We start from the raw sequence: 11,425 nt of genomic DNA on the forward strand, positions 1-11,425 counted from the left end.
AAAAGAAGTTCAAAGCTTCAAATTAAATCAAATCAAAGTATATTTCTTTTTTTTTTCTTTTTCTTAATCTACCAAATCCTTACATAAAAATATGATGTTTTAAAAAAAACATGGAACCTAAAAAAAAAAAGGTCATAAAGGTAATTAAAAAAAAACATCTTTCAGAAATAAAAAGTAATGTTATGCACAATAAACGTGAGTTTTGGTGCACCAATTTATCTTTTTTATATATTTATATTTATATTCATATTCCTTGGGGAGTCTGTATTATGTTTCAACTTCATCAAAAGCAGCTCAAAGCTTCAAATAAAATAAAATCAAAGTATATTTTCTTCTCTTTTTTTGTTTTTTCCTTAATCTACCAAATCTTTACATCAAAATAAAATATTAAAAAAAAAAAACATCATAAAAAACGTGGAACCAAAAAAAGAAAAAAAGAACTTTTTGTATCTCCTGTATGACAACACCAAACCAATGAAAAATTGACACGTGGATAATTATCCTGTACCGCCACAACAGGTAGTTTCGACACTATACCGCCGGAAAACAAACGAACATTCCGGCAACTCACCGAGATCACCGTACAATGACTGGTCCTCTTCCCGAATCGGCAACATTAATGCCACGTCACTATCATTCCATGTGGACCCCACTATGGATGTTGCCGAAGTCGAAGCACTCTCCATTAACGTGCTGGTTCCCATATCTGAAAACCAACCTAATTCACCGGCGAACTCCGAGAATCCAGCAAATATATTCGTCTCGTGCTCTTCCGGTGACGATTTTTTGGCCGTGTCGGAGGCGGCGGAAGGGTTGATGTCTACGGCGGTGCCGGTGGAGGTGGATGGTGAAGTAGCGCCGGCGGCGGCGGTATGGTGGTGTTTGGTGGCGGTGGCGGCGGGGAGTTGGTGGTTGTGATCGGAGCAGTAGGTGATGAGGAGCATGGTGGGGTCGAGGCAGCTACGTTCGACTTGTTTTCTGGCGGGACAGCCTTTGGAACTACTGCATCGATAATATCCCCTACACATGAAACACATGCAAAAATTAAAAGATAGAAATAAATGCACTTACTAACTCATAGCCCACCAAAACTTTATCCAAATACTCCTTTCGTCCCAAATTGGGAAGACACGGCTATTAAGAAAATAATGGTTAGAAATGTAACTTTATCATTTTACCCTCTTAATTATGTCCTGTTGTTAGTTCTAATATTAATGAATAACTAATACTAAAATACTATTTATATTCTTAATGATGTACTCTTAATTGTACTCCTCTTTGCAACATTTTTCAAGAATACTAATAACAAGGAGTAATCTATTACACTAAGGGTATAATAGGAACAAAAAATTGTTTTGTGTTAAGTAAAAAAAAAATAAGTAAAATGGGACAACAAATTAAGAAATTAATGGGACGGAGGGAATAGTAAAAATCTTGAAGAACCCATAAAAGTTAGGCTATTTCATGTCATAATACTGCATCATTAACAACAACAACATAATCTTACGTATTAGGCTAAATATGAGGAAACCTTACACCAATCTCAAAGGTGAAGGAGAGTATTTTTGATAGAAAAGAAACGGAGAAATAGGAGCTGAGCTAAAGGAAGGCAAGGTGGTTTAATTCAATCCTTTTTTCCTCAAAAATAATATAGTACAAAAAGAACAACATAAATGTTTTCTATTCTACAAAAACAATATATTAAATATAATTATATAAGTACAGTCCGGAAAAGATAAAACGTAATAGTTCTTGCCCTTACCTTCATGAAAAAGAGAGGCTGTTTCTAGTGGGTTGTTATATACGAACTAATGAGTCCCATGACATGGATAGATTTTAGTGTGGTACTTGGTAAAAAAGATAAAAAGTTGTTTTACGTTACAAGTTTAAATCCTAGTTGTTACACTAGGATATTCTGAATTTCATGTTTGCAAATGATAGAAATGCATCACTTTCTTTGGAACCCCAAAAAAGAACATAAAGAGTAGTGACATGTTATCAAATATAATAGGTGAATTATACAATATTGGATGCCAACTTGAACAAGTACATAATTTTAAACAATGAGTGCTTTTGCATCCACCATCATTCAAGGAATCCCACACATTAATGGAGAAGAAAGAGTAGCTATAATATCAATTGGACATTGTAGAACCCAAGGTTAGATCAAGATGTATTAGAAGTTCATTCAAAGTTGGTAAGTATTATAAAATGAAAAATCATAAAGGCCACCATGCACAAAATCTTATCTAGTGATGTAAATGTATAGTGTTATCAATGTGGCCATACTATGAAAATCAATACCAAGAGCAACTGGATTTTAAATTAAGGAGCAACAACGTGTTGAAAATGTCCACTATCAGGGACAACTACATTAATGTTATGCAGAATTGAAACATTTTTTAATAGCATAAATGCTCCATTTTCTAATAGAAGAAAGTAACATACATCATCCTTCTGCTTGCTCTTAAAATGGCTAATACGCTAATTCTGTAATTAGTGGCTAATTCAACACTTTTAAGTCACTATTTGTTTAATCAACATTCAAAACTGCTTTTTTTTTTTTTTTTTAAGAAAGTATTTTTTGTAGAGTAACAGAAAAATACTCTTGTCAATCTTACAGCACTAATTTCTTTTGCTTACCCAAGGTTTTAAAATGTTTTAGGGGAAAATTACTTTTTTCAGCTTCTAGAAACATAGTTTATCCAACTATTAAAAATTAAGTACTTTTGTTTTTTCGTAAAATAATTTGACCAAACATCTGAATTCTCTAAAATAAGTAATTTTTGGCTTTTCGTAAGTTTTGCCAAACAAGGTAGAAGCAATAATGTAGTTTGACACATTTTTCTTTTTGGGTTAATTGATAGAAACTTTGCATAAATGTTCATATATATATTTTTTACTACAAAAATTGATTAGATTAATATAATTTAATGTTTTTTTAGGACGACAGGAGAAAAAACTTAAATTTTATTAATCCCCCCTACATCTAGCTTTTTGATTGCCAAAGTGGACAGTTACTGCTCTCACCCTCTCAAATTATTTGTTATATTTTTTTATACATCTTTTTTTTAGGAAAATATATTACTCTGTCAAAAGAAATTTTTGATTGGCTATCTCTTTTCATCAAATATTTATTTTAGTTATGTTTCATCTTTCACATAATTGAGGCGTGTTTTGTAGTCTTCAAAACTAATTCCTACTAAGAGGAAAATTTGAAAAAACTAATTACTAACTTAATGTTACCATAAAAGGAGCGTGATTAACAAGGTTTTAAGTTAGGCGAGTGAAGTAGTAGTAGTATACTAGCAAATGCATAATTCAAACAACTACATTAATTAATTAATTAACAACTAATTAATGCAATGTTTTTGGTCTATAATAATTTAGTCATTAGCCTGATCGGATAAGTATCACAACCTTTTACCTACTACCCCCGGCGGCAACTACAAAGAAAGTCCACAGTAATTTTCTGTCATTACTTACTAAACAACTCGTAAAGTTAAGTTCCAGGTCATGTGTTCAAGCCATATAAACAATCACTTACCAGAATTTTAGTTCACCGGTGGCCCTTTACTTAATAAACTACTCTTTAATTTGTGAAAAATCTAAGAAAAGAAGATTAATTTTAATTTTAATTATAATTATAATTACCTGGGATAAGGTGAACCTTTAATTGGCTTCTGTCCATATTTCCTCCAAGACCAAGAATCTGGTGGTGGATAAACTTCTCCTTTACTCCTTGATCCATCAGCTTCAATTATTGGCACTGATATTACTTTCCTTTTTGCTCCTCTCCTACTACAATATTACAATTAAACCAAAATTAAATACAACAAAAAAAATAAAAAAAAATCCACTTTTTTTGTTTTTTTGATCAAATTTCAACTTTATAAAAATTATTTTGATATTTTCTTTTAAGTTTCATTTCTTCAAAAATATCACCACACCACAAATTGCTTTCATATTTGCTCCTCTCCTGCTAGAAATTTACTATCAAACCAAAATTTTCATTTTTGATCAAATTTCCGAAAAAAAAAGAAGAAGACAAAACCCATCATTTCTTCAAAAAGAAATTCACCACCCCAAAACTATGAAAATTAGTCGAGTTATGTACAAGCTGATTCAAATACCATAATTATCAAAAAAGATAAAATTACATAAATGGCAAAACTATCATTCTTTAATACTGTAAGCTTCATTTATTCAAAAAACATCACCAACCCCACAATTCGACTACTGAAAATTAATCAAGTTGCGTACAAGCTGGTCCAGGCACGACAATTATCAAGAAACAAATTAACAAACCTTTTTCTAGGTGATGGCATGTTAACTTCAGCCGCTTCATCACCGGAAAAACAAGAATCAGCAGCATTATCCGGCGGAGTTCCGGTGGAATCTTCTTGCTTATGAAAAAATGAACTTTTGTATAGCCTATCTTCCATTACCAAAAAGGCAAAAAATAACTTATAATTTTCAAAGAAAAAAATAACCCTTTTTGAGCTAACTAAGTTTTAATCATATAGAAGAAGAAAAAAACAGATATTTGTTCAATGTGGAAAAAGAAAAAAAAGTTTTGAGGGAAAGAGTTGGTATGAAGTGGGGGAAGGTAGTGGAATTTATGAAGTTATTTTGGTTTTTAATATGAAGGAGTCATACAGTGACAGATTGGCAAAAATATAATTTATTAAGGACGTGCAAGCAATTAAACATAATAATGTGACATAAGGTGACATGTTCATATGTTTGATTAATTTATTTAAGTTTTTTTTTTTTTTTTAAGGGACCCAATGTGTCTTCTTTAAATACAGCTGAGCTCCCGTCCACATTTGTTTATTCAATTTTATTTATCCAACTTGGCCATTGATATTTTGTCTTATCAACTATCAAGTGCTTTAATTACTCCCTCCTTTCACATATACTTGTCTACGGAAGACGTTACATGCTTTTGAAGGAAAAAAATTAAAATAATTGGTATAGTCCTTAACGAATTTCAGATATAATTTACAATAATACTTAATATTAAAGTAAAATAGAAAAAATCTACTCCTGATATATAATAAAATGGATAAGTGAGAAACAAACCTAAAAAGATATACTATATAAAAAAAAAAAAAATTAGACAAGAATTGTATGGGAGCTACCTCCAGAGGGGCTTTTATCATACTCTGCGTAGCAATGGTTGTTGATTCAACAAAGTCTACCCAAAAATTCAAGCCATCAAGTCATATTGTAGGAAATGGGTGATATATTTTGATAATTCTATGAAAAGTTTAATGAAATACACGATTTCTGCTAGTAAATCATCAACATATCGCGCATAACAAATCCTTATTAAGTTGCAATAGGTTTTTAAAAGGACTAGCTTGCGAGTCAGATCTCTCTCTAACCCGCTAACAAATACTGTCTCACCGTCTACCTCTATCAATGGGTCCTTTCTTATTAGAGGTGAATTCAGAATATGTAGCTTATAAATTTCTAAAACGAATACAAATTAATATATAGTTAATAATAATTAAATTTACACTCAAATATTTATAAATTTGTTATTGCAGATATAAAGTATATTAAAAGTTACTATATTTTCACGTGAATATCTAGGAAATATTGTAGATACATTTCTTAATAATACATTGGTGATAAAGAATATATTTTTAACAAATTATAGCATGCTATTATTTTATTTTTAGGTTATTTATCGAATTTATTATGAAGAATTAGATGTTATTATACGTTAATCTTAACATAATAACATAAATTTTTTGATGGATATCCTATTACAAATAACAACAATTACAATATACCTAAGTCCTAACGTAGCTCTACAAGTATGGTATGAGAAATATGGAATATACATAAATTTTACTCTTGTTTTTGCGGAAATAAAGTGGTCAATTTTAATAAATCTTAGACTAGAAGAAATAATATTAGTGAACAAAATTTAAATTGTGAAATAGATGGCATCAGCAAAATGGACTTGGCTGCTATTGGTTTGTGCCTGGACCTTTTGTGAGGATGAGAGGTTAATTAAGTTGGAATACTTTCCAATATATTTTGTACTTATATGGGCTATGTCCACCCCAAATCATACGGCAAATGTATTTCCAAAAAAGTTTGTGGGTAATTTTCTTCTTCTTCCTGATTTAACACTTCAGGATATTTTTATTTGGTCATGTGAGATGAGATTGTAATTTGAATGTTGAAATTATATTTGGATATATAATTTAAATTTTTTATGTTGTATGTTAGTTTATAAACATAAAAGTTTCATAAGTTGTAGAAGCTATTAAAATTGATCCCTTTTTATATACAATCTCACAAAACAAATAAAAGTTTATAGCTAAAATATAATACACTATCATAATATTATTCTAGAAAAATGACATTTATTTATCAAACTTTAGTTTAATAAAAAAGTAAAATTGAACATGAATTACAGTATAACTATTCTTTAATAAAATTCTTCGATATAATACGAATAATCTCCTCATGTTGAACTTGTATTTCTTGATCAAATGATCGAGAAGACGAACCAGCATTGTTACTAATGTAAAGTAGGAGTTGGTTTGAATTATTCAAAAAATTTATATCAGTGAAAGTAATGGTTATATGAGATATAAATGATTTAAAGAGTAATAATTGAACTATAAATTTTATTTACATATGAAATAAATGACTGATAGATTTAAAATATGGATTTTTTTTAACAAAATATAAATTTGTAGGTCAATGTTTTGTATTTAAAAAGTCTCAAATCATGATATGAAATCTCAAGCTATTTTGATAATTTGAGATTTCATCTCATGATATGAAATCAACGTTAAATGACATACCCAAAAGCTGATTTCATCTCTAATGATTTCAGATCACGAGATAAAATCGCATGTCTAAATATCTATTAAGTAGTTAATGAATTATATAATTTAAATCTATCTTTAGCGTCATTTACGATCCATCTTGAAATTTTTTTTTGCAAGAGATCTTCAACATAGAAATAGAAAATTTAATTTGTTCAAATGCTTGGTAGGACTAATCTATTTATGTTGGGGGTAAAATTAGCATTACTTTATTTAATCATACGCGAATTCATTCAAAATATAAAGGGGTCGTTTGGTAGAATGTATTGGAAAGTTAATGCATGCATTAGTTTAATGTGTTTTAGTAGTACCTTGTTTGGTATATCTTTTTATCCTATGTATAACTAATGCAAGCATTAGTTATATACTCCATTGTGTATTGAGGTTTGTATTACTAATACCTCAAAATGTATGACATTAGTAATGCAATGGATCTAATGCATGCATTAACATGCTTAAAGACACTATTATCCCTCAAAAAAAATTTCGCATCCTTTCCAACATATATATTGAGGGCATTATGTAAAAAAAAAAAATCTTTTTTTAGAAATTATGTAATTCATGTTATTTTTAATACATCTAACCAAACACTGCATAAGAAAACTACAAGCATAACTAACACAAGCATTGCTAATACAAGCATTAGTAATACACCATATTTTCATTATTCTTATATACTCTACCACCCAAAAAGTGTTAACTAAAATTACTAAATTCTATTGAACCTACACTCTCAATGTTAGCTCTGTCCATGTTTCACCTCACTCTTACATATTATTTGGGTAAATTTCATTTATGGTCACGTAACTTTGTGTCTATTACGCAAAAGACACTTTTCTTTCATTCATTTCATTCGTGGTCACTTAACTTTGTATCTATTACGCAAAAGTCAATTTTCTTTTATTCATTTCATCCATGGTTATTTAACTTTACTCCGACCATCACAACCCAATTTTTCTTATGGATTATTTAATGAAAGAATACCAATTTCTTAATAGATTAGATTATCTAATGAAAACTATTTTCATAAAAAAAATTTAGTTGATATTTTTATGAAATAAAATTATACTTATATATTCTTAAAATCCTCTAAAGTTGAGACATGTGTTGGTAAATTATTTTTATCTCTAATATTATGGTATGTAGTTGATAAAATTATTTTTCTCCCTCTAAAATTGTGACATGTAGTTGATAATTTTTTTTTCATACATTCTTTTTCTCGCTACTTGAGTCTTTGCATTCGGTACATCATAGTAATATGATAAACTACTCTATTTATTGAGTTTGTCTTTGTATTTTTAATTGTTTGACTAATCAATTAATTCTCTTAAAATTTTTTATTAAAATATTCAATTTTTGATAAATTACATATTGTTTAATTAATTTAATTGATAAATATAAAAATTGGATACCCTTTAATTTCTTTATCTATTGAAGTACTTATATTTTATAACTTTTATTAACAAAACTGTACGTTAATATAACATTATTTATTCAAATTTTGACAATACTTATTCAATGACACAATTAAAAAGATTTTATTTTAAAACTATCTTTAGCATGTTGATTTATCTTGAAAGAATTAAAATAATTTTTTTAGAAAATAATATGATACATGTATTTCTATTTTATGTGTTTTGAAGAATTTATTTTGTTTATCGCTCTAGCTTTTTCGATGCACCTTTTTGGCAGATGAATGCAATATTATGAAAGTAGTCTTCATTAGGTAATCTAACCTATTAAAAAATTGGTATTCTTTCATTAAATAATCCACAAGAAAAATTGGGTTGTGCATCATTTTTTCGATAAAATTATTGTAAAATCCGGTCATAATGATTTTTGTGTTGGTCGGAGTAAAGTTAAATGACCATGGATGAAATGAATGAAAGAAAAGTGACTTTTGCGTAATAGATACAAAGTTAAGTGACCATGGATTAAATGAATGAAAGAAAAGTAACTTTTGCATAATGAATACAAAGTTAAGTGATAATGGATGAAATTTACTCCATATTATTTCACATGTCCCATTTTAATAATGGTACTCCCTCCGTTTTGGAATAAGTAAGTTGTTGGGGTATTTATTGGCGTTTCAAAATAAGTGAATCATTGATTTTTTTTTCAAATTTGTCCTTATGATTTGACAATCAATTGACTTTTAAAAAGGTATGAACTTTTTCTTTTTTTTTGGGATAAAAATGGAAAGTTATGTTAAATTTATGTCTTTAATGTTTTTTTCTTAATATGTGTATAAAAATTCAACAATTCATTTATTATGAAACGGACGGAGTACGTGGTTGGACACATAATTCACTTTGATTTTATTTTTTTAAGACTTTTAATAGTGGAAAAGAATTTAATTTGCCATTGAAAGGTTTGATAGAAAGGCACAACACTTGAATTTTGACCATTAGTGTAGTAAGTACTTCTTTATCCTTAACTAGAGGTTTTCCTTAACTAGAGGTTTTGAGTTTGAGTTTTTCCGGAGGCTGAGTTGCCTTTGTTTGGGAGTGGTTGACCCCTAGGGTGGGAGTTCGTGACACAAATTTCAATTTAGTCAGGCTCCAGTCCGAATATCGGACACTGAGTGAAAAAAAAAATAATTGAATTCTTGTAAGACTATGTATAATTAATTCTTGTGATCCGATCTTTTCTCGAACCTCGCGCCTAACCAAAGCTTAGTCTCTTTCAGGAACAACAGTTGAATGTATAAGGTTGTTGTAACAGATAATTAAGGTTGGTTTTTGATCTGATCATTATGGGCTTAAATAAATGAAAGACAGCTTAACCTACCTGGCATGCTCTTGCTGTTCTTAGATTTGTTTAAGAGAGAAAAAAAATAGCATAATGAAACATAAGTCAAAAAATTAATAAAACCTTAATCTTCTATAAAAAGATTTAGAAGTTTGTTGCAATAAGACCTCTTGCATTATGTTTTTATAATTAAGGTTGTTGCAATATTTTGATTAATCTAAATCAAAATAAACTTGTTTTTGTTTTGATGATGAAAAATAGAAACTAATGTGAAAGAATAAAAGATAGTAATATCAAATCTTATAAAAATACTTTGTCTAAATTGATTTCACATGATCGAAATAATATATGTGTGCATGTTAATAACTAAGTTGGTTGGTTATCTAAACTTTCACTTTATTTATGTTTCGTCATCTTGTAATCTCTTCCTCCTTTTCATCTCCCTCTAATTTCTTATTTTTTTTCTTTTTAAAAAAACACACATGAATACTACTAATAAGGTTATTACATGTTTGATAAGATAGTCAAAGACCCTCAATTTTTTTTTTCTACAAAAAGAATAATATGCAACAAGACAATAAGATTAATAAATTCCCACGCCTAATATATTATCAAAATAAAATGTAGACAGTTATTTAATGCTAATTGATTCCTTTACTGATCATATGCTAAAAATCAAATACGGTTAAATAATTCGTCTTTTATACTTTTCAATGTCTATCTTGTAAAATTTCAAAGCAAATCACTAAACAATATTTTAAAAAAAAAATAAAAAAATCGACCAAATTAATCAAACCGGAAATCATTAAAAAAATTGATTTAATTTGATTTTTTAATTTAATCCAAATATTTTTTTCTCCCACCCTAGACCCTAGAGAAAAGAAACATTCCATATGTAGTATTTTATTATGGCAAGTCATAGGAATCCTTGTGGATCTTAAATCAACAAGTTATGGTTCACATTTTTGTCCTTCGATTTACATAGTAGCGTTTGCAATAAATTCTTTAAGTATATATGAAGAAAAATTGTAATTATAAAATAAACATAAATTAGTGATTTTGTTTATCAAGATTATGTAAATACAATTTTGTGATTTTTCTTGATTCTTTTATCTTAATTTTTTTTTGTGATTCGAGGATCACTAGTAACATATTTCTCGAAAGCAAGATCATGCAAGCCTTCTTATGATGAATTTGATTGTCAAGAACGTTGCACAATACTTTGATATTTCAAGTTTATATTGAAGACGATATTTGATGTCTTAATCCCTGTATCAATGCTCAAGTGTTTAAGAAATATTCAAGAACACTTTTTGGGGGGATACATTTTGTATATAGGCGTGAACTATGGTCTAGAATTTAAGATAGAATTCTCCAATAAACATCTAACGAGCATTGAACTTATCTTATAAAGGTCCGACTTGAATTGAATAAATTTTGACGTCTATAAATAGAATTTAATTTTGATGAATCGCTACTTAAAGTAGAAGATTAAGAAAAAAAATGAAAAGAAAGTTAGACTAACAATCAAAGTTGAATCATGCTTTAAATATCATCAAAAGACGGAGTGGGATGAATACAATTTCTTTGCTATTGATTAGAATCTCAAGTTCGAAAGCTACCAATAATGACAAAGAAAAAACAATTTTCCCTTTAGTAACTTATATACAATATAATTTAAATTAATCGAATCGATAAATTTTAAACTCCAAATAAATAACCCAAAAATAAACAAATCATACTTCAACTCAAAGCCAGGGGCGGCTCTACCCTTTCGAAATAAAGACGGTCGCCTTAAGCTTCCAAATTTGAGAGGC

The 11,425-nt window shown here is 28.7% G+C and overlaps 1 protein-coding gene across 2 annotated transcripts; it reads right to left on the reverse strand.

The window, feature by feature from the left end:
- Positions 1-249: 249 nt before the first annotated feature.
- Positions 250-4,652, reverse strand: LOC107878418 (probable WRKY transcription factor 65). 2 transcript variants are annotated; one of them, XM_016725399.2, is made up of 3 exons: positions 4,309-4,652; positions 3,655-3,801; positions 250-1,020 (listed from the first exon to the last, which is right to left on the reverse strand). In XM_016725399.2, exons 1-3 carry the CDS (start codon positions 4,443-4,445, stop codon positions 498-500), a joined length of 807 nt encoding a protein of 268 aa, XP_016580885.2. In that variant the 5' UTR covers positions 4,446-4,652; the 3' UTR covers positions 250-497. The 2 variants fall into 2 exon arrangements, with proteins under 2 accessions (XP_016580885.2, XP_016580886.2); XM_016725400.2 differs by having other exon boundaries at positions 3,655-3,798; positions 4,309-4,622.
- Positions 4,653-11,425: the final 6,773 nt, after the last annotated feature.

Source organism: Capsicum annuum, chromosome 7, assembly GCF_002878395.1.
Source record: "Capsicum annuum cultivar UCD-10X-F1 chromosome 7, UCD10Xv1.1, whole genome shotgun sequence".
Taxonomy (NCBI): domain Eukaryota; kingdom Viridiplantae; phylum Streptophyta; class Magnoliopsida; order Solanales; family Solanaceae; genus Capsicum; species Capsicum annuum.

Coding starts and splice junctions, on each gene's coding strand:
- LOC107878418 (XM_016725399.2), bottom strand. CDS start 4,445: ATGGAAGATAGGCTATACAAAAGTTCATTTTTTCATAAGCAAGAAGAT. Junction 3,802..4,308: donor ATGCCATCACCTAGAAAAAG/GTTTGTTAATTT, acceptor GTAATATTGTAG/TAGGAGAGGAGCAAAAAGGA. Junction 1,021..3,654: donor AAAGGTTCACCTTATCCCAG/GTAATTATAATT, acceptor TTTCATGTGTAG/GGGATATTATCGATGCAGTA.